This window comes from Schistocerca nitens, chromosome 12 (assembly GCF_023898315.1).
Source record: "Schistocerca nitens isolate TAMUIC-IGC-003100 chromosome 12, iqSchNite1.1, whole genome shotgun sequence".
In the NCBI taxonomy this organism is placed as follows: Eukaryota; Metazoa; Arthropoda; class Insecta; order Orthoptera; family Acrididae; genus Schistocerca; species Schistocerca nitens.
This window is the reverse complement of record NC_064625.1, coordinates 65,317,691-65,340,221: the sequence shown is the minus strand read 5'-3', so window position 1 is coordinate 65,340,221 and position 22,531 is coordinate 65,317,691. Positions and strand designations below refer to the sequence as shown.

The 22,531-nt window shown below is 39.1% G+C and overlaps 4 protein-coding genes across 4 annotated transcripts; all 4 read right to left on the bottom strand.

Moving 5' to 3' along the window:
• Positions 1 to 9,063: 9,063 nt before the first annotated feature.
• On the bottom strand, positions 9,064 to 9,651 carry LOC126214908 (uncharacterized). Its single transcript, XM_049941550.1, has one exon. The coding sequence runs from the start codon at positions 9,649 to 9,651 to the stop codon at positions 9,064 to 9,066; it is 588 nt and encodes a 195-aa protein (XP_049797507.1).
• Positions 9,652 to 13,221: 3,570 nt separating this feature from the next.
• On the bottom strand, positions 13,222 to 13,809 carry LOC126214907 (uncharacterized). The gene has a single exon (XM_049941549.1). It carries the CDS (start codon positions 13,807 to 13,809, stop codon positions 13,222 to 13,224), a length of 588 nt encoding a protein of 195 aa, XP_049797506.1.
• A 3,563-nt stretch (positions 13,810 to 17,372) lies between these two features.
• LOC126214906 (uncharacterized) lies at positions 17,373 to 17,960 on the bottom strand. The gene has a single exon (XM_049941548.1). It carries the CDS (start codon positions 17,958 to 17,960, stop codon positions 17,373 to 17,375), a length of 588 nt encoding a protein of 195 aa, XP_049797505.1.
• A 3,571-nt stretch (positions 17,961 to 21,531) lies between these two features.
• Positions 21,532 to 22,119, bottom strand: LOC126214905 (uncharacterized). Its single transcript, XM_049941547.1, has one exon. It carries the CDS (start codon positions 22,117 to 22,119, stop codon positions 21,532 to 21,534), a length of 588 nt encoding a protein of 195 aa, XP_049797504.1.
• Between the last annotated feature and the right edge of the window lie 412 nt (positions 22,120 to 22,531).

Sequence of the window (22,531 nt, the reverse complement as noted above, 5' to 3'; positions counted from 1 at the left end):
AAATCTTATTCCAATGGTCACTAAAAATAATAAATGTGCTGCACAAATTGTGGTACATGTTTCTTCCCTCACAGCAGGGAGATTCTGTTTGATGGCTGCTATGTTTGTTCCACCATCGAGTGTGATTTTGTCTGATAAGAACCATCACTCCCAGCATTCTGTCTTTTGGAGTTATTGGGAAAGACTTCTATCTTTTGGTAGGTACTTCTTTTGATTGATACCGTTATCAATAATATTGATCAATTTCACAGTGGAGTAATGTATTTGAATCGTGAAATGTGGTTAAGTGTTTCTTCACTACAGCAGGGTCAGCTGGTTGTATGGCCACAAAGCAGATTCTCCATTCAATGTGTTTTTGGTGCAGATGGGACACCATGTGCATCTTACTGAATAACGGAAGTTAGGAATGTGGTAAATCTTCTTATTTAGGTATCTCCTTCATTTGCTTTACATGTTTAAAAATCTTATTCCAATGGTCACTAAAAATAAAAAATGTGCTGCACAAATTGTGGTACATGTTTCTTCCCTCACAGCAAGGAGCTTCTGTTTGATGACTGCTATGTTTGTTCTACCATCGAGTGTCATTTTGTCTGATAAGAACCATCACTTCCAGCATTCTGTCTTTTGGAGTTGTTGGGAAAAAATTCTTTCTTTTGCTAGGTGCTTCTTTTGATTGATACCGTTCTCACTTATATTAATCAATTTCACAGTGGAGTAATGTATTTGAATCGTGAAATGTGGTTAAGTGTTTGTTCTTTACAGCAGGGTCAGCTGGTTGTTTGGCCACAAAGCAGATTCTCCATTCAATGGGTTTTTGGTGCAGATGGGACACCATGTGCAACTTACTGAATAACGGAAGTTCGGAATGTGATAAAGCTTCTTGTTTAGGTATCTCCTTCATTTGCTTCACAAGTTGAAAAATCTTATTCCAATGGTCACTAAAAATAATAAATGTGCTGCACAAATTGTGCTACATGTTTCTTCCCTCACAGCAAGGAGATTCTGTTTGATGACTGCTATGTTTGCTCTACCATCGTGTGTGATTTTTTCTGATAAGAGCCATCACTCCCAGCATTCTGTCTATTGGAGTTATTGGGAAAGACTTCTTTCTTTTGCTAAGTGCTTCTTTTGATTGATACCATTCTCACTTATATTAATCAATTTCACAGTGGAGTAATGCATTTGAATCGTGAAATGTGGTTAAGTGTTGCTTCTTTACAGCAGGGTCAGCTGGTTGTATGGCCACAAAGCAGATTCTCCATTCAATGCGTTTTTGGTGCAGATAGGACTCCACATGCATCTTACTGAATAAGGGATGTTCGGAATGTAATAAATCTTCTGGTTTAGGTATCTCCTTCATTTGCTTTACATGTTTAAAAATCTTATTCCAATGGTCACTAAAAATAATAAATGTGCTGCACAAATTGTGGTACATGTTTCTTCCCTCAAAGCAGGTAGATTCCGTTTGATGGCTACTATGTTTGTTCTACCATCGAGTGTGATTTTGTCTGATAAGAACCATCACTCCCAGCATTCTGTCTTTTGGAGTTATTGGGAAAGACTTCTATCTTTTGGTAGGTACTTCTTTTGATTGATACCGTTATCACTAATATTCATCAATTTGACAGTGGAGTAATGTATTTGAATCGTGAAATGTGGTAAAGTGTTTCTTCACTACAGCAGGGTCAGCTGGTTTTTTGGCCACAAAGCAGATTCTCCATTCAATGTGTTTTTGGTGCAGATGGGACACCATGTGCATCTTACTGATTAACGGAAGTTAGGAATGTGGTAAATCTTCTTATTTAGGTATCTCCTTCATTTGCTTTACATATTTAAAAATCTTATTCCAATGGTCACTAAAAATAATAAATGTGCTGCACAAATTGTGGTTCATGTTTCTTCCCTCACAGCAGGGAGATTCTGTTTGATGATTGCTATGTTTGTTCTACCATCGAGTGTGATTTTGTCTGATAAGAACCATCGCTCCCAGCATTCTGTCTATTGGAGTTGTCGGGAAAAAATTGTTTCTATTGCTAGGTGCTGCTTTTGATTGATAACGTTATCACATATACTCATCAATTTCACAGTGGAGTAATGTATTTGAATCGTGAAATGTGGTTAAGTGTTTGGTCTTTACAGCAGGGTCAGCTCGTTTTTAGGCCACAAAGCAGATTCTCCATTCAATGGGGTTTTGGTGCAGATGGGACACCATGTGCACCTTACTGAAAACGGAAGTTCGGAAAGTGATAAAGCTTCTTGTTTAGGTATCTCCTTCATTTGCTTTACATGTTTAAAAATCTTATTCCAATGGTCACTAAAAATAATAAATGTGCTGCACAAATTGTGGTACATGTTTCTTCCCTCTCAGCAGGTAGATTCCGTTTAATGACTTCTATGTATGCTCTACCATCGAGTGTGATTTTGTCTGATAAGAGCCATCACTCCCAGCATTTTGTCTATTGGAGGTATTGGGAAAGACTTCTTTCTTTTGCTAGGTGCTTCTTTTGATTGATACCGTTATCACTAATATTCATCAATTTCACAGTGGAGTAATGTATTTGAATCGTGAAATGTGGTTAAGTGTTTTTTCTCTACAGCAGGCTCAGCTGGTTTTATGGCCACAAAGCAGATTCTCCATTCAATGTGTTTTTGGTGCAGATGGGACACCATGTGCATCTTACTGAATAACGGAAGTTAGGAATGTGGTAAATCTTCTTATTTAGGTAACTCCTTCATTTGCTTTACATGTTTAAAAATCTTATTCCAATGGTCACTAAAAATAATAAATGTGCTGCACAAATTGTGGTACATGTTTCTTCCCTCACAGCAAGGAGCTTCTGTTTGATGACTGCGATGTTTGTTCTACCATCGAGTGTGATTTTGTCTGATAAGAACCATCAATTCCAGCATTCTGTCTATTGGAGTTGTTGGGAAAAAATTCTTTCTTTTGCTAGGTGCTTCTTTTGATTGATACCGTTCTCACTTATATTCATCAATTTCACAGTGGTGTAATGTATTTGAATCTTGAAATGTGGTTAAGTGTTGCTTCTTTACAGCAGGGCCAGCTGGTTGTATGGCCACAAAGCAGATTCTCCATTCAATGCGTTTTTGGTGCAGGTGGGACTCCACATGCACCATACTGTATAAGGGATCTTCGGAATGTGATAAATCTTCTGGTTTAGGTATCTCCTTCATTTGCTTTACATGTTTAAAAATCTTATTCCAATGGTCACTAAAAATAATAAATGTGCTAGACAAATTGTGGTACATGTTTCTTCCCTCACAGCAAGGAGATTCTGTTTGATGACTGCTATGTTTGTTCTACCATCGAGTGTGATTTTGTCTGATAAGAACCATCACTCCCAGCATTCTGTCTATTGAACTTGTTGGGAAAAAATTATTTCTTTTGCTAGGTGCTTCTTTTGATTGATACCGTTATCACTTATACTCATCAATTTCACAGTGGAGTAATGTATTTGAATCGTAAAATGTGGTTAAGTGTTTGTTCTTTACAGCAGGTTCAGCTGGTTGTATGGCCTCAAAGCAGATTTTGCATTCAATGGGTTTTTGTTGGAGATGGGACACCACATACGCCTTACTGAATAACGGATGTTCGGAATTTGATAAATCATCTTGTTCAGGTATCTCCTTCATTTGCTTTATATGTTTAATAATCTTATTCCAATGGTCACTAAAAGTAATCAATGTGCTGCACAAATTGTAGTACATGTTTCTTCCCTCACAGCAAGGTGATTCTGTTTGATGACTGCTATGTTTCTTCTACCATCAAGTGTGATTTTGTCTGATAAGAACCATCACTCCCAGCATTCTGTCTATTGGAGTTGTTGGGAAAAAATTCTTTCTTTTGTTGGGTGCTTCTATTGATTGATACCGTTATCACTTATATTCATCAATTTCACAGTGGAGTAATGTATTTGAATTGTTAAATGTGGTTAAGTGTTTGTACTCTACAGCAGGTCAGCTGGTTTTATGGCCACAAAGCAGATTCTCCATTCAATGGGGTTTTGGTGCAGATGGGACACCATGTGCACCTTACTGAATAATGGAAGTTCGGAAAGTGATAAAGCTTCTTGTTTAGGTATCTCCTTCATTTGCTTTACATGTTTAAAAAACTTATTCCAATGGTCGCTAAAAATAATAAATGTGCTGCACAAATTGCGGTACATGTTTCTTCCCTCACAGCAAGGTGATTCTGTTTGATGACTGCTATGTTTCTTCTACCATCAAGTGTGATTTTGTCTGATAAGAACCATCACTCCCACCATTCTGTCTATTGGAGTTATCGGGAAAGACTTCTTTCTTTTGCTAGGTGCTTCTTTTGATTGATACCGTTATCACTTATATTCATTAATTTCACAGTGGAAGAATGTATTTGAATCATGAAATGTGGTTAAGTCTTTCTTCTCAACAGCAGGGTCCGCTGGTTTTATGGCCACAAGGCAGATTCTCCATTCAATGGGTTCTTCTTTTGACTGATACCGTTATCACTTATATTCATCAATTTCACAGTGGAGTAATGTATTTGAATCGTGAAATATGGTTAAGTGTTTGTTCTCTACAGCAGGGTCAGCTGGTTGTATGGCCTTAAAGCAGATTCTCCATTCAATGGGTTTTTGGTGCAGATGGGACACCACATGAATAAGGGATGTTTGAAATATGATAAATCTTCTTCTTTAGGTATCTCCTTCATTTGCTTTATATGTTAAAAAATCTTATTCCAATGGTCACTAAAAATAATCAGTGTGCTGCACAAAATGTGGTACATGTTTCTTCCCTCTCAGCAGGGAGATTCCGTTTGATGACTTCTATGTTTGCTCTACCATCGAGTGTGATTTTGTCTCATAAGAACCATCAGTCCCAGTATTCTGTCATTTGGAGTTATTGGGAAAGACTTCTTTCTTTTGCTAGGAGCTTCTTTTGATTGATACCGTTATCACTTATATTCATCAATTTCACAGTGGAGTAATGTATTTGAATCATGAAATGTGGTTAACTGTTTGTTCTCTACAGCAGGGTCAGCTGGTTTTATGGCCACAAAGCAGATTCTCCATTCAATGGGTTTTTGGTGCAGTTGTGACACCATGTGCATCTTACTGAATAACAGAAGTTCGGAATGTGATAAAGCTTCTTGTTTAGGTATCTCCTTCATTTGCTTTACATATTTAAAAATCTTATTCCAATGGTCACCAAAAATACTAAATGTGCTGCACAAATTGTGGTACGTTTCTTCCCTCACAGCAAGGAGATTCTGTTTGATGACTGCTATGTTTGTTCTACCATCGAGTGTCATTTGGTCTGGTAAGAACCATCACTCCCAGCATTTTGTCTATTCCAGTCATTGGGAAAAACTTCTTTCTTTAGCTATGTTCTTCTTTTGATTGATACCATTATCACTTATATTCATCAATTTCACAGTGGAGTAATGCATTTGAATCGTGAAATGTAGTTAAGTGTTTGTACTCTACAGCACGGTCAGCTGGTTTTATGGCCACAAAGCAGATTCTCCATTCAATGGGGTTTTGGTGCAGATGGGACACCATGTGCACCTTACTGAATAATAGAAGTGCTGCACAAAATGTGGTACATGTTTCTTTCTCTCAGCAGTGACATTCCGTGTGATGACTGCTATGTTTGTTCTACCATCGAGTGTGATTTTGTCTGATAAGAACCATCACTCCCAGCATTTTGTCTATTCCAGTCATTGGGAAAAACTTCTTTCTTTAGCTAGGTTCTTCTTTTGATTGATACCATTATCACTTATATTCATCAATTCCACAGTGGAGTAATGTATTTGAATCGTGAAATGTGGTTAAGTGTTTGTTCTTTGCAGCAGGGTCAGCTGGTTGTATGGCCACAAAGCAGATTCTCCATTCAATGGGTTTTTGGTGCAGTTGGGACACCACATGAATAAGGGATGTTTGAAATATGATAAATCTTCTTGTTTAGGCATCTCCTGCATTTATTGGTCGGTTTGGTGCCTTGGACATGACCGAGGACCTTAAGATTTTGCATGAACCGAGGACTGGCAGCCACGTAACACAAGAAAATGTGAAAAGTGTTAATATGTAGTAAAAACCTTAGAAAATCTCCGTGTTTCGTCATTCACCATCGAATCGATATAACGCGAGATCGTCACATTGGTCGCATTTCTCGCTGAAACGGTTACATTTATGGTCTGCCAGCCCTTGTCGCGTGCTGCGGTATGTGGGGACAATACAAGCAGCACAGTAGAACACAGGAGAAGCATGTAAGTTGATGCAATCGCCCAGTAAGAAGAGCTACGTTTATAGTTTTAGTTATCGATTATTGAATTATTGGTCGGGTTGGTGCCTTGGACATGACCGAGGATCTTAAGATTTCGCATGAACCGAGGACTGGCAGCCACGTAACACAAGAAAATGTGAAAAGTGTTAATATGTAGTAAAAACCTTAGAAAATCTCCGTGTGTCGTCATTCACCATCGAATCGATATAACGCGAGATCGTCACATTGGTCGCATTTCTCTCTGAAACGGTTGCATTTATGGTCTGCCAGCCCTTGTCGCGTGCTGCGGTATGTGGGGACAATACAAGCAGCACAGTAGAACACAGGAGAAGCATCTAAGTTGATGCAATCGCCCAGTAAGAAGAGCTACATTTATAGTTTTAGTTATCGATTATTGAATTATTGGTCGGTTTGGTGCCTTGGACATGACCGAGGACCTTAAGATTTTGCATGAACCGACGACTGGCACCCACCTAACACGAGAAAATGTGAAAAGTGTTAATATGTAGTAAAAACCTTAGAAAATCTCCGTGTTTCGTCATTCACCATCGAAACGATATAACGCGAGATCGTCACATTGGTCGCATTTCTCGCTGAAACGGTTACATTTATGGTCTGCCAGCCCTTGTCGCGTGCTGCGGTATGTGGGGACAATACAAGCAGCACAGTAGAACACAGGAGAAGCATCTAAGTTGATGCAATCGCCCAGTAAGAAGAGCTACGTTTATAGTTTTAGTTATCGATTATTGAATTATTGGTCGGGTTGGTGCCTTGGACATGACCGAGGATCTTAAGATTTCGCATGAACCGAGGACTGGCAGCCACGTAACACAAGAACATGTGAAAAGTGTTAATATGTAGTAAAAACCTTAGAAAATCTCCGTGTGTCGTCATTCACCATCGAATCGATATAACGCGAGATCGTCACATTGGTCGCATTTCTCTCTGAAACGGTTGCATTTATGGTCTGCCGGCCCTTGTCGCGTGCTGCGGTATGTGGGGACAATACAAGCAGCACAGTAGAAGCATCTAAGTTGATGCAATCGCCCAGTAAGAAGAGCTACATTTATAGTTTTAGTTATCGATTATTGAATTATTGGTCGGTTTGGTGCCTTGGACATGACCGAGGACCTTAAGATTTTGCATGAACCGACGACTGGCACCCACCTAACACGAGAAAATGTGTAAAGTGTTCATATGTAGTAAAAACCTTAGAAAATCTCCGTGTTTCGTCATTCACCATCGAATCGATATAACGCGAGATCGTCACATTGGTCGCATTTCTCTCTGAAACGGTCACATTTATGGTCTGCCAGCCCTTGTCGCGTGCTGCGGTATGTGGGGAATATACAAGCAGCACAGTAGAACACAGGAGAAGCATCTAAGTTGATACAATCGCCCAGTAAGAAGAGCTACATTTATAGTTTTAAATATCGATTATTGAATTATTGGTTGGTTTGGTGCCTTGGACATGACCGAGGACCTTACGATTTTGCATGAACCGAGGACTGGCAGCCACGTAACACGAGAAAATGTGAAAAGTGTTAATATGTAGTAAAAACCTTAGAAAATCTCCGTGTTTCGTCATTCACCATCGAATCGATATAACGCGAGATCATCACATTGGTCGCATTTCTCTCTGAAACGGTTACATTTATGGTCTGCCAGCCCTTGTCGCGTGCTGCGGTATGTGGGGACAATACAAGCAGCACAGTAGAACACAGGAGAAGCATCTAAGTTGATGCAATCGCTCAGTAGGGGAGAGTGGGGGAAATACACGCACCTAAGGAAAAATCGATGTGAACCATTCTTTACGTCATTAAAACCTACGAAAATAAGTACATACCATACAATGGACATTTCTTCACATATTCCAATCGTCTGTAAATAGTTATAAACAGTACCTTAATTTTGAACATTAAAATAAAAAAAAGTGCAAATGCGTGGTATTCCCCACCCCTGAGGGTAAAGACACGCAAAGTACTGGGTAATAGCACGCAAAACAAACAAATTATAAAAATGTACAATACTTGCTATTTTTGTTTGCTTATTAGTTACTACAAATAGTAAACAGTATATTTAAGATCGAAATAATGTAATTCTACAAACATCTTTTATAATTTTCGTTTCTTACATTTTACTGATGTGAAAACAGTTCATTTTCTAATACAGCAAAAATCGCACTTGTAACCTTTTTGGAGTGTTCCAGCCACTACATTCTTCATGACTCCATCTGCTAGAAAAAAAACATCGATACTATAGATCTCCTTCTTTCCCAAACTCTCCACAAACTAAACAGACATCTTGTGAAATCGCCAATGGATCAATATCATCCATTTCATCGTCATCACAAATGTTCTGCAAGTCCAGATTTAGGTCATCCTCGTTGCTACTTTCACTTTCTTGGCGGTGTTTCTTTTTATATGTCTGTTTCTTTTTCGAGACTTTTTTAAGTTGCAGATTTCTCCACTTATCTGCTTTCTCCTTATGATTTCTTTTCTTGCTTCCTTCAGCTTTCTTTTTCATGGCTTCTTTTTGTTTCTTTATTGATAACTCTGTTAGCAGTTTATTCTTCTCTGGAGTTGCTGTAAGGATCACTGACTTTCCCTTAGGCTTTCCCTTGGCTTGTTTCGTCTTAGGAAGAAGTTGGAACAGGAGATATGTGAAATACACTAACATGCTTGACACATGCACTTTTAGTTGATGTTGTTGTGACCTCTTCTAGGCCTACTAGAAGTGGAACATCTTCTGCTGGAGATCCAGGAATCTGTTCTTGACTCATTTTGTGGATATGTGGCTCGTTTGAAGATGCAACCACTTCATTTCCATTTGTTGCATAGGAACCTCTTCATCTTCAAGGACAACATCTCTTAAAATCTCACATTGTTGTAAGTCGTCATGCTGAAATTTGTTTGGATTGAAAGAGCAAATCCCACCTGCCTTAAACCCTGACTGCCCTTTGTCCATGGTAGTGACCTTAATATATGCCTTATTAAAAAGTTCTGCTAACTCACATGGTGTAATTTTTTGATACACCTGTGACTTCATATACATGTCACATTCATGACTGAAGGCTGATTTCAAAGAAGAAAAGAATGGAACATCTAGTGGTTGAGGCTTGTGAGAAGTGTGTGGAGGTATGGTTACCATGACAATAGAATGTTTTTTACAAAATTCAAAAATTTCAAGTGAAATGTGGCTGCTGTGATTATCTAAAATCAGCAGCACAGGGTAATCAATAGTTGATTTTACATTGTTCAGAAAATCTTGGATCCATTTGAAAAATAATGACTCATTGGACCAGCCATTGACGGAACAACCATATATTGTTCCAACTAGTCCACCTTTACTTAAGAGATATGACATCCTCTTCCTGGGGAAGATAAACATAGGGGGGATGTAGGTACCAGCAGTACTGAAACAGTCAAGTTTTTCCCCCTTTCCCAAGACGTGGCCCCACCTTTAGGAGCCTACATTCTCTCCAGCTTTTGTACAGTATTTATCCCCATTTCCATCGACGTTGAACACTCTCCCCTCTTTAAATTTATATTTTTCAAAGACATGTACTAAGTTTTTAAAATATGCATTAACCTCTTCTTCATTAAATGCCTGTATTCTGTTAATGCTAGTTGCTTCAGGTTCTCCCATGCTAATACTTAGGTTTCTTTTTAAAAATAGAGTTAGCCAATCCTTTCCAGCTAACCCAGATGACTTATCGAATTTGTATGCAATGTTGTTAGCCTCTGCATACTCAAATGCAATCTTTCGCAGCTGGGTGCATGTAGTGCCATAGAGCAGCTTGGCCATTGTAATAACATGATCCCTAATCTTATTTTCCTGTTCTGTCGAAAATGTTGGGTTTTTTCCAAGTTTTGGACCCTCGGTATTTTTAACGTTCATTCTCGTTCGCAGAGTAGATTCATGAATTCCCGAAAGCTCTTGATACTTCTCGTATTTTTCTTCCAGATTTGACGGCATCAAGAGCCTTACAAAGTTCCTCTTTCGTCCAACTTGCTTTCTGAGTTTTTCTTCAATAATATCGACCCATCTGAATTTAAAAAAAAAAAAACTCGTTAGTATCAAAAATATAACCTGCAAGGGGGAATACCACGCACTTCAACATGTGCATGGCATTACCCCACTGTAAGTTCGATGACTAACCTAAGCATAACTCGGCACCTAATTCAAATAGCGGGACAAATCAACAATTAAATTAAAGGTTTCATCTAGGGTTAGTAGTTGATAAGCAAGAATTATATTAAAGCAACTTATAGTAACCCTTACCTTGCAAAATAGAGGTGACCAAAATTACATGAGACACGCCAAAAATAAACAATACTTCACTGCTCCAACAATGTCACTGGAAAATGGCTGGCGTAAGCTGCGTAGTAGTTGTTACTCCTGCCGGCAGGGTGTAGCACCAACTGGGAACAGCTTGCACTATTCAAACTGCATAAATCAGCCTGCGTGGGATTACCCAAATGTGTGTAATTCCCCCACCTTCCCCTAAGAAGAGCAACATTTATAGTTTTAGTTATCGATTATTGAATTATTGGTCGGTTTGGTGCCTTGGACATGACCGAGGACCTTAAGATTGTGCATGAACCGAGGACTGGCACCCACGTAACACGAGAAAATGTCAAAAGTGTTAATATGTAGTAAAAACCTTAGAAAATCTCCGTGTTTCGTCATTCACCATCGAATCGATATAACGCGAGATCGTCACATTGGTCGCATTTCTCTCTGAAACGGTTACATTTATGGTCTGCCAGCCCTTGTCGCGTGCTGCGGTATGTGGGGACAATACAAGCAGTACAGTAGAACACAGAAGAAGCATCTAAGTTGATGCAATCGCCCAGTAAGAAGAGCTACATTTATAGTTCTAGTTATCGATTATTGAATTATTGGTCGATTTGCTGCCTTGGACTTGACCGAGGACCTTAAGATTATGCATGAACCGAAGACTGGCACCCACGTAACACGAGAAAATATGAAAAGTGTTAATTTGTAGTAAAAACCTTAGAAAATCTCCGTGTTTCGTCATTCACCATCGAATCGATATAACGCGAGATCGTCACATTGGTCGCATTTCTCTCTGAAACGGTTACATTTATGGTCTGCCAGCCCTTGTCGCGTGCTGCGGTATGTGGGGACAATACAAGCAGCACAGTAGAACACAGGAGAAGCATCTAAGTTGATGCAATCGCCCAGTAAGAAGAGCTACATTTATAGTTTTAGTTATCGATTATTGAATTATTGGTCGATTTGGTGCCTTGGACATGACCGAGGACCTTAAGATTTTGCATGAACCGAGGACTGGCACCCACGTAACACGAGAAAATGTGAAAACTGTTAATATGTAGAAAAAACCTTAGAAAATCGCCGTGTTTCGTCATTCACCATCGAATCGATATAACGCGAGATCGTCACATTGGTCGCATTTCTCTCTGAAACGGTTACATTTATGGTCTGCCAGCCCTTGTCGCGTGTTGCGGTATGTGGGGACAATACAAGCAGCACAGTAGAACACAGGAGAAGCATCTAAGTTGATGCAATCGCCCAGTAAGAAGAGCTACATTTATAGTTTTAGTTATCGATTATTGAATTATTGGTCGGTTTGGTGCCTTGAACATGACCAAGGACCTTAAGATTTAGCATGAACCGACGACTGGCAGCCACGTAACACAATAAAATGTGAAAAGTGTTAATATGTAGTAAAAACCTTAGAAAATCTCCGTGTTTCGTCATTCACCATCGAATCGATATAACGCGAGATCGTCACATTGGTCGCATTTCTCGCTGAAACGGTTACATTTATGGTCTGCCAGCCCTTGTCGCGTGCTGCGGTATGTGGGGACAATACAAGCAGCACAGTAGAACACAGGAGAAGCATCTAAGTTGATGCAATCGCCCAGTAGGGGAGAGTGGGGGAAATACACGCACCTAAGGAAAAATCGATGTGAACCATTCGTTACGTCATTAAAACCTACGAAAATAAGTACATACCATACAATGGACATTTCTTCACATATTCCAATCGTCTGTAAATAGTTATAAACAGTACCTTAATTTTGAACATTAAAATAAAAAAAGTGCAAATGCGTGGTATTCCCCACCCCTGAGGGTAATGACACGCAAAGTACTGGGTAATAGCACGCAAAACAAACAAATTATAAAAATGTACAATACTTGCTATTTTTATTTGCTTATTAGTTACTACAAATAGTAAACAGTATATTTAAGATCGAAATAATGTAATTCTACAAACATCTTTTATAATTTTCGTTTCTTAAATTTTACTGATGTGAAAACAGTTCATTTTCTAATACAGCAAAAATCGCACTTGTAACCTTTTTGGAGTGTTCCAGCCACTACATTCTTCATGACTCCATGTGCTAGAAGAAATACATCGATACTATAGATCTCCTTCTTTCCCAAACTCTCCACAAACTAAACAGACATCTTGTGAAATCGCCAATGGATCAATATCATCCATTTCATCGTCATCACAAATGTTCTGCAAGTCCAGATTTAGGTCATCCTCGTTGCTACTTTCACTTTCTTGGCGGTGTTTCTTTTTATATGTCTGTTTCTTTTTCGAGACTTTTTAAGTTGCAGATTTCTCCACTTATCTGCTTTCTCCTTATGATTTATTTTCTTGCTTCCTTCAGCTTTCTTTTTCATGGCTTCTTTTTGTTTCTTTATTGATAACTCTGTTAGCAGTTTATTCTTCTCTGGAGTTGCTGTAAGGATCACTGACTTTCCCTTAGGCTTTCCCTTGGCTTGTTTCGTCTTAGGAGGAAGTTGGAACAGGAGATATGTGAAATACACTAACATGCTTGACACATGCACTTTTAGTTGATGTTGTTGTGACCTCTTCTAGGCCTACTAGAAGTGGAACATCTTCTGCTGGAGATCCAGGAATCTGTTCTTGACTCATTTTGTGGATATGTGGCTCGTTTGAAGATGCAACCACTTCATTTCCATTTGTTGCATCGGAACCTCTTCATCTTCAAGGACAACATCTCTTAAAATCTCACATTGTTGTAAGTCGTCATGCTGAAATTTGTTTGGATTGAAAGAGCAAATCCCACCTGCCTTAAACCCTGACTGCCCTTTGTCCATGGTAGTGACCTTAATATATGCCTTATTAAAAAGTTCTGCTAACTCACATGGTGTAATTTTTTGATACACCTGTGACTTCATATACATGTCACATTCATGACTGAAGGCTGATTTCAATGAAGAAAAGAATGGAACATCTAGTGGTTGAGGCTTGTGAGAAGTGTGTGGAGGTATGGTTACCATGACAATAGAATGTTTTTTACAAAATTCAAAAATTTCAAGTGAAATGTGGCTGCTGTGATTATCTAAAATCAGCAGCACAGGGTAATCAATAGTTGATTTTACATTGTTCAGAAAATCTTGGATCCATTTGAAAAATAATGACTCATTGGACCAGCCATTGACGGAACAACCATATATTGTTCCAACTAGTCCACCTTTACTTAAGAGATATGACATCCTCTTCCTGGGGAAGATAAACATAGGGGGGATGTAGGTACCAGCAGTACTGAAACAGTCAAGTTTTTCCCCCTTTCCCAAGACGTGGCCCCACCTTTAGGAGCCAACATTCTCTCCAGCTTTTGTACAGTATTTATCCCCATTTCCATCGACGTTGAACACTCTCCCCTCTTTAAATTTATATTTTTCAAAGACATGTTCTAAGTTTTTAAAATATGCATTAACCTCTTCTTCATTAAATGCCTGTATTCTGTTAATGCTAGTTGCTTCAAGTTTTCCCATGCTAATACTTAGGTTTCTTTTTAAAAATAGAGTTAGCCAATCCTTTCCAGCTAACCCAGATGACTTATCGAATTTGTTTGCAATGTTGTTAGCCTCTGCATACTCAAATGCAATCTTTCGCAGCTGGGTGCATGTAGTGCCATAGAGCAGCTTGGCCATTGTAATAACATGATCCCTAATCTTATTTTCCTGTTCTGTCGAAAATGTTGGGTTTTTTTCCAAGTTTAGGACCCTCGGTATTTTTAACGTTCATTCTCGTTCGCAGAGTAGATTCATGAATTCCCGAAAGCTCTTGATACTTCTCGTATTTTTCTTCCAGATTTGACGGCATCAAGAGCCTTACAAAGTTCCTCTTTCGTCCAACTTGCTTTCTGAGTTTTTCTTCAATAATATCGACCCATCTGAAATTTACAAAAAAAAAACTCGGTAGTATCAAAAATATAACCTGCAAGGGGGAATACCACGCACTTCAACATGTGCGTGGCATTACCCCACTGTAAGTTCGATGACTAACCTAAGCATAACTCGGCACCTAATTCAAATAGCGGGACAAATTTACAATTAAATTAAAGGTTTCATCTAGGGTTAGTAGTTGATAAGCAAGAATTATATTAAAGCAACTTATAGTAACCCTTACCTTGCAAAATAGAGGTGACCAAAATTACATGAGACACGCCGAAAATAAACAATACTTAACTGCTCCAACAATGTCACTGGAAAATGGCTGGCGTAAGCCGCGTAGTAGTTGTTACTCCTGCCGGCAGGGTGTAGCACCAACTGGGAACAGCTTGCGCTATTCAAACTGCGTAAATCAGCTTGCGTGGGATTACCCAAATGCGTGTAATTCCCCCACCTTCCCCTAAGAAGAGCTACATTTATAGTTTTAGTTATCGATTATAGAATTATTGGTCGGTTTGGTGCCTTGGACATGACCGAGGACGTTAAGATTTTGCATGAACCGAGGACTGGCAGCCACGTAACACAAGAAAATGTGAAAAGTGTTAATATGTAGTAAAAACCTTAGAAAATCTCCGTGTTTCGTCATTCACCATCGAATCGATATAACGCGAGATCGTCACATTGGTCGCATTTCTCGCTGAAACGGTTACATTTATGGTCTGCCAGCCCTTGTCGCGTGCTGCGGTATGTGGGGACAATACAAGCAGCACAGTAGAACACAGGAGAAGCATCTAAGTTGATGCAATCGCCCAGTAAGAAGAGCTACGTTTATAGTTTTAGTTATCGATTATTGAATTATTGGTCGGGTTGGTGCCTTGGACATGACCGAGGATCTTAAGATTTCGCATGAACCGAGGACTGGCAGCCACGTAACACAAGAACATGTGAAAAGTGTTAATATGTAGTAAAAACCTTAGAAAATCTCCGTGTGTCGTCATTCACCATCGAATCGATATAACGCGAGATCGTCACATTGGTCGCATTTCTCTCTGAAACGGTTGCATTTATGGTCTGCCGGCCCTTGTCGCGTGCTGCGGTATGTGGGGACAATACAAGCAGCACAGTAGAAGCATCTAAGTTGATGCAATCGCCCAGTAAGAAGAGCTACATTTATAGTTTTAGTTATCGATTATTGAATTATTGGTCGGTTTGGTGCCTTGGACATGACCGAGGACCTTAAGATTTTGCATGAACCGACGACTGGCACCCACCTAACACGAGAAAATGTGTAAAGTGTTCATATGTAGTAAAAACCTTAGAAAATCTCCGTGTTTCGTCATTCACCATCGAATCGATATAACGCGAGATCGTCACATTGGTCGCATTTCTCTCTGAAACGGTCACATTTATGGTCTGCCAGCCCTTGTCGCGTGCTGCGGTATGTGGGGAATATACAAGCAGCACAGTAGAACACAGGAGAAGCATCTAAGTTGATACAATCGCCCAGTAAGAAGAGCTACATTTATAGTTTTAAATATCGATTATTGAATTATTGGTTGGTTTGGTGCCTTGGACATGACCGAGGACCTTACGATTTTGCATGAACCGAGGACTGGCAGCCACGTAACACGAGAAAATGTGAAAAGTGTTAATATGTAGTAAAAACCTTAGAAAATCTCCGTGTTTCGTCATTCACCATCGAATCGATATAACGCGAGATCATCACATTGGTCGCATTTCTCTCTGAAACGGTTACATTTATGGTCTGCCAGCCCTTGTCGCGTGCTGCGGTATGTGGGGACAATACAAGCAGCACAGTAGAACACAGGAGAAGCATCTAAGTTGATGCAATCGCTCAGTAGGGGAGAGTGGGGGAAATACACGCACCTAAGGAAAAATCGATGTGAACCATTCTTTACGTCATTAAAACCTACGAAAATAAGTACATACCATACAATGGACATTTCTTCACATATTCCAATCGTCTGTAAATAGTTATAAACAGTACCTTAATTTTGAACATTAAAATAAAAAAAAGTGCAAATGCGTGGTATTCCCCACCCCTGAGGGTAAAGACACGCAAAGTACTGGGTAATAGCACGCAAAACAAACAAATTATAAAAATGTACAATACTTGCTATTTTTGTTTGCTTATTAGTTACTACAAATAGTAAACAGTATATTTAAGATCGAAATAATGTAATTCTACAAACATCTTTTATAATTTTCGTTTCTTACATTTTACTGATGTGAAAACAGTTCATTTTCTAATACAGCAAAAATCGCACTTGTAACCTTTTTGGAGTGTTCCAGCCACTACATTCTTCATGACTCCATCTGCTAGAAAAAAAACATCGATACTATAGATCTCCTTCTTTCCCAAACTCTCCACAAACTAAACAGACATCTTGTGAAATCGCCAATGGATCAATATCATCCATTTCATCGTCATCACAAATGTTCTGCAAGTCCAGATTTAGGTCATCCTCGTTGCTACTTTCACTTTCTTGGCGGTGTTTCTTTTTATATGTCTGTTTCTTTTTCGAGACTTTTTTAAGTTGCAGATTTCTCCACTTATCTGCTTTCTCCTTATGATTTCTTTTCTTGCTTCCTTCAGCTTTCTTTTTCATGGCTTCTTTTTGTTTCTTTATTGATAACTCTGTTAGCAGTTTATTCTTCTCTGGAGTTGCTGTAAGGATCACTGACTTTCCCTTAGGCTTTCCCTTGGCTTGTTTCGTCTTAGGAAGAAGTTGGAACAGGAGATATGTGAAATACACTAACATGCTTGACACATGCACTTTTAGTTGATGTTGTTGTGACCTCTTCTAGGCCTACTAGAAGTGGAACATCTTCTGCTGGAGATCCAGGAATCTGTTCTTGACTCATTTTGTGGATATGTGGCTCGTTTGAAGATGCAACCACTTCATTTCCATTTGTTGCATAGGAACCTCTTCATCTTCAAGGACAACATCTCTTAAAATCTCACATTGTTGTAAGTCGTCATGCTGAAATTTGTTTGGATTGAAAGAGCAAATCCCACCTGCCTTAAACCCTGACTGCCCTTTGTCCATGGTAGTGACCTTAATATATGCCTTATTAAAAAGTTCTGCTAACTCACATGGTGTAATTTTTTGATACACCTGTGACTTCATATACATGTCACATTCATGACTGAAGGCTGATTTCAAAGAAGAAAAGAATGGAACATCTAGTGGTTGAGGCTTGTGAGAAGTGTGTGGAGGTATGGTTACCATGACAATAGAATGTTTTTTACAAAATTCAAAAATTTCAAGTGAAATGTGGCTGCTGTGATTATCTAAAATCAGCAGCACAGGGTAATCAATAGTTGATTTTACATTGTTCAGAAAATCTTGGATCCATTTGAAAAATAATGACTCATTGGACCAGCCATTGACGGAACAACCATATATTGTTCCAACTAGTCCACCTTTACTTAAGAGATATGACATCCTCTTCCTGGGGAAGATAAACATAGGGGGGATGTAGGTACCAGCAGTACTGAAACAGTCAAGTTTTTCCCCCTTTCCCAAGACGTGGCCCCACCTTTAGGAGCCTACATTCTCTCCAGCTTTTGTACAGTATTTATCCCCATTTCCATCGACGTTGAACACTCTCCCCTCTTTAAATTTATATTTTTCAAAGACATGTACTAAGTTTTTAAAATATGCATTAACCTCTTCTTCATTAAATGCCTGTATTCTGTTAATGCTAGTTGCTTCAGGTTCTCCCATGCTAATACTTAGGTTTCTTTTTAAAAATAGAGTTAGCCAATCCTTTCCAGCTAACCCAGATGACTTATCGAATTTGTATGCAATGTTGTTAGCCTCTGCATACTCAAATGCAATCTTTCGCAGCTGGGTGCATGTAGTGCCATAGAGCAGCTTGGCCATTGTAATAACATGATCCCTAATCTTATTTTCCTGTTCTGTCGAAAATGTTGGTTTTTTTCCAAGTTTTGGACCCTCGGTATTTTTAACGTTCATTCTCGTTCGCAGAGTAGATTCATGAATTCCCGAAAGCTCTTGATACTTCTCGTATTTTTCTTCCAGATTTGACGGCATCAAGAGCCTTACAAAGTTCCTCTTTCGTCCAACTTGCTTTCTGAGTTTTTCTTCAATAATATCGACCCATCTGAATTTAAAAAAAAAAAAACTCGTTAGTATCAAAAATATAACCTGCAAGGGGGAATACCACGCACTTCAACATGTGCATGGCATTACCCCACTGTAAGTTCGATGACTAACCTAAGCATAACTCGGCACCTAATTCAAATAGCGGGACAAATCAACAATTAAATTAAAGGTTTCATCTAGGGTTAGTAGTTGATAAGCAAGAATTATATTAAAGCAACTTATAGTAACCCTTACCTTGCAAAATAGAGGTGACCAAAATTACATGAGACACGCCAAAAATAAACAATACTTCACTGCTCCAACAATGTCACTGGAAAATGGCTGGCGTAAGCTGCGTAGTAGTTGTTACTCCTGCCGGCAGGGTGTAGCACCAACTGGGAACAGCTTGCACTATTCAAACTGCATAAATCAGCCTGCGTGGGATTACCCAAATGTGTGTAATTCCCCCACCTTCCCCTAAGAAGAGCAACATTTATAGTTTTAGTTATCGATTATTGAATTATTGGTCGGTTTGGTGCCTTGGACATGACCGAGGACCTTAAGATTGTGCATGAACCGAGGACTGGCACCCACGTAACACGAGAAAATGTCAAAAGTGTTAATATGTAGTAAAAACCTTAGAAAATCTCCGTGTTTCGTCATTCACCATCGAATCGATATAACGCGAGATCGTCACATTGGTCGCATTTCTCTCTGAAACGGTTACATTTATGGTCTGCCAGCCCTTGTCGCGTGCTGCGGTATGTGGGGACAATACAAGCAGTACAGTAGAACACAGAAGAAGCATCTAAGTTGATGCAATCGCCCAGTAAGAAGAGCTACATTTATAGTTCTAGTTATCGATTATTGAATTATTGGTCGATTTGCTGCCTTGGACTTGACCGAGGACCTTAAGATTATGCATGAACCGAAGACTGGCACCCACGTAACACGAGAAAATATGAAAAGTGTTAATTTGTAGTAAAAACCTTAGAAAATCTCCGTGTTTCGTCATTCACCATCGAATCGATATAACGCGAGATCGTCACATTGGTCGCATTTCTCTCTGAAACGGTTACATTTATGGTCTGCCAGCCCTTGTCGCGTGCTGCGGTATGTGGGGACAATACAAGCAGCACAGTAGAACACAGGAGAAGCATCTAAGTTGATGCAATCGCCCAGTAAGAAGAGCTACATTTATAGTTTTAGTTATCGATTATTGAATTATTGGTCGATTTGGTGCCTTGGACATGACCGAGGACCTTAAGATTTTGCATGAACCGAGGACTGGCACCCACGTAACACGAGAAAATGTGAAAACTGTTAATATGTAGAAAAAACCTTAGAAAATCGCCGTGTTTCGTCATTCACCATCGAATCGATATAACGCGAGATCGTCACATTGGTCGCATTTCTCTCTGAAACGGTTACATTTATGGTCTGCCAGCCCTTGTCGCGTGTTGCGGTATGTGGGGACAATACAAGCAGCACAGTAGAACACAGGAGAAGCATCTAAGTTGATGCAATCGCCCAGTAAGAAGAGCTACATTTATAGTTTTAGTTATCGATTATTGAATTATTGGTCGGTTTGGTGCCTTGAACATGACCAAGGACCTTAAGATTTAGCATGAACCGACGACTGGCAGCCACGTAACACAATAAAATGTGAAAAGTGTTAATATGTAGTAAAAACCTTAGAAAATCTCCGTGTTTCGTCATTCACCATCGAATCGATATAACGCGAGATCGTCACATTGGTCGCATTTCTCGCTGAAACGGTTACATTTATGGTCTGCCAGCCCTTGTCGCGTGCTGCGGTATGTGGGGACAATACAAGCAGCACAGTAGAACACAGGAGAAGCATCTAAGTTGATGCAATCGCCCAGTAGGGGAGAGTGGGGGAAATACACGCACCTAAGGAAAAATCGATGTGAACCATTCGTTACGTCATTAAAACCTACGAAAATAAGTACATACCATACAATGGACATTTCTTCACATATTCCAATCGTCTGTAAATAGTGATAAACAGTACCTTAATTTTGAACATTAAAATAAAAAAAAGTGCAAATGCGTGGTATTCCCCACCCCTGAGGGTAATGACACGCAAAGTACTGGGTAATAGCACGCAAAACAAACAAATTATAAAAATGTACAATACTTGCTATTTTTATTTGCTTATTAGTTACTACAAATAGTAAACAGTATATTTAAGATCGAAATAATGTAATTCTACAAACATCTTTTATAATTTTCGTTTCTTAAATTTTACTGATGTGAAAACAGTTCATTTTCTAATACAGCAAAAATCGCACTTGTAACCTTTTTGGAGTGTTCCAGCCACTACATTCTTCATGACTCCATGTGCTAGAAGAAATACATCGATACTATAGATCTCCTTCTTTCCCAAACTCTCCACAAACTAAACAGACATCTTGTGAAATCGCCAATGGATCAATATCATCCATTTCATCGTCATCACAAATGTTCTGCAAGTCCAGATTTAGGTCATCCTCGTTGCTACTTTCACTTTCTTGGCGGTGTTTCTTTTTATATGTCTGTTTCTTTTTCGAGACTTTTTAAGTTGCAGATTTCTCCACTTATCTGCTTTCTCCTTATGATTTATTTTCTTGCTTCCTTCAGCTTTCTTTTTCATGGCTTCTTTTTGTTTCTTTATTGATAACTCTGTTAGCAGTTTATTCTTCTCTGGAGTTGCTGTAAGGATCACTGACTTTCCCTTAGGCTTTCCCTTGGCTTGTTTCGTCTTAGGAGGAAGTTGGAACAGGAGATATGTGAAATACACTAACATGCTTGACACATGCACTTTTAGTTGATGTTGTTGTGACCTCTTCTAGGCCTACTAGAAGTGGAACATCTTCTGCTGGAGATCCAGGAATCTGTTCTTGACTCATTTTGTGGATATGTGGCTCGTTTGAAGATGCAACCACTTCATTTCCATTTGTTGCATCGGAACCTCTTCATCTTCAAGGACAACATCTCTTAAAATCTCACATTGTTGTAAGTCGTCATGCTGAAATTTGTTTGGATTGAAAGAGCAAATCCCACCTGCCTTAAACCCTGACTGCCCTTTGTCCATGGTAGTGACCTTAATATATGCCTTATTAAAAAGTTCTGCTAACTCACATGGTGTAATTTTTTGATACACCTGTGACTTCATATACATGTCACATTCATGACTGAAGGCTGATTTCAATGAAGAAAAGAATGGAACATCTAGTGGTTGAGGCTTGTGAGAAGTGTGTGGAGGTATGGTTACCATGACAATAGAATGTTTTTTACAAAATTCAAAAATTTCAAGTGAAATGTGGCTGCTGTGATTATCTAAAATCAGCAGCACAGGGTAATCAATAGTTGATTTTACATTGTTCAGAAAATCTTGGATCCATTTGAAAAATAATGACTCATTGGACCAGCCATTGACGGAACAACCATATATTGTTCCAACTAGTCCACCTTTACTTAAGAGATATGACATCCTCTTCCTGGGGAAGATAAACATAGGGGGGATGTAGGTACCAGCAGTACTGAAACAGTCAAGTTTTTCCCCCTTTCCCAAGACGTGGCCCCACCTTTAGGAGCCAACATTCTCTCCAGCTTTTGTACAGTATTTATCCCCATTTCCATCGACGTTGAACACTCTCCCCTCTTTAAATTTATATTTTTCAAAGACATGTTCTAAGTTTTTAAAATATGCATTAACCTCTTCTTCATTAAATGCCTGTATTCTGTTAATGCTAGTTGCTTCAAGTTTTCCCATGCTAATACTTAGGTTTCTTTTTAAAAATAGAGTTAGCCAATCCTTTCCAGCTAACCCAGATGACTTATCGAATTTGTTTGCAATGTTGTTAGCCTCTGCATACTCAAATGCAATCTTTCGCAGCTGGGTG

Coding starts and splice junctions, on each gene's coding strand:
- LOC126214908 (XM_049941550.1), bottom strand. CDS start 9,651: ATGTCATATCTCTTAAGTAAAGGTGGACTAGTTGGAACAATATATGGT.
- LOC126214907 (XM_049941549.1), bottom strand. CDS start 13,809: ATGTCATATCTCTTAAGTAAAGGTGGACTAGTTGGAACAATATATGGT.
- LOC126214906 (XM_049941548.1), bottom strand. CDS start 17,960: ATGTCATATCTCTTAAGTAAAGGTGGACTAGTTGGAACAATATATGGT.
- LOC126214905 (XM_049941547.1), bottom strand. CDS start 22,119: ATGTCATATCTCTTAAGTAAAGGTGGACTAGTTGGAACAATATATGGT.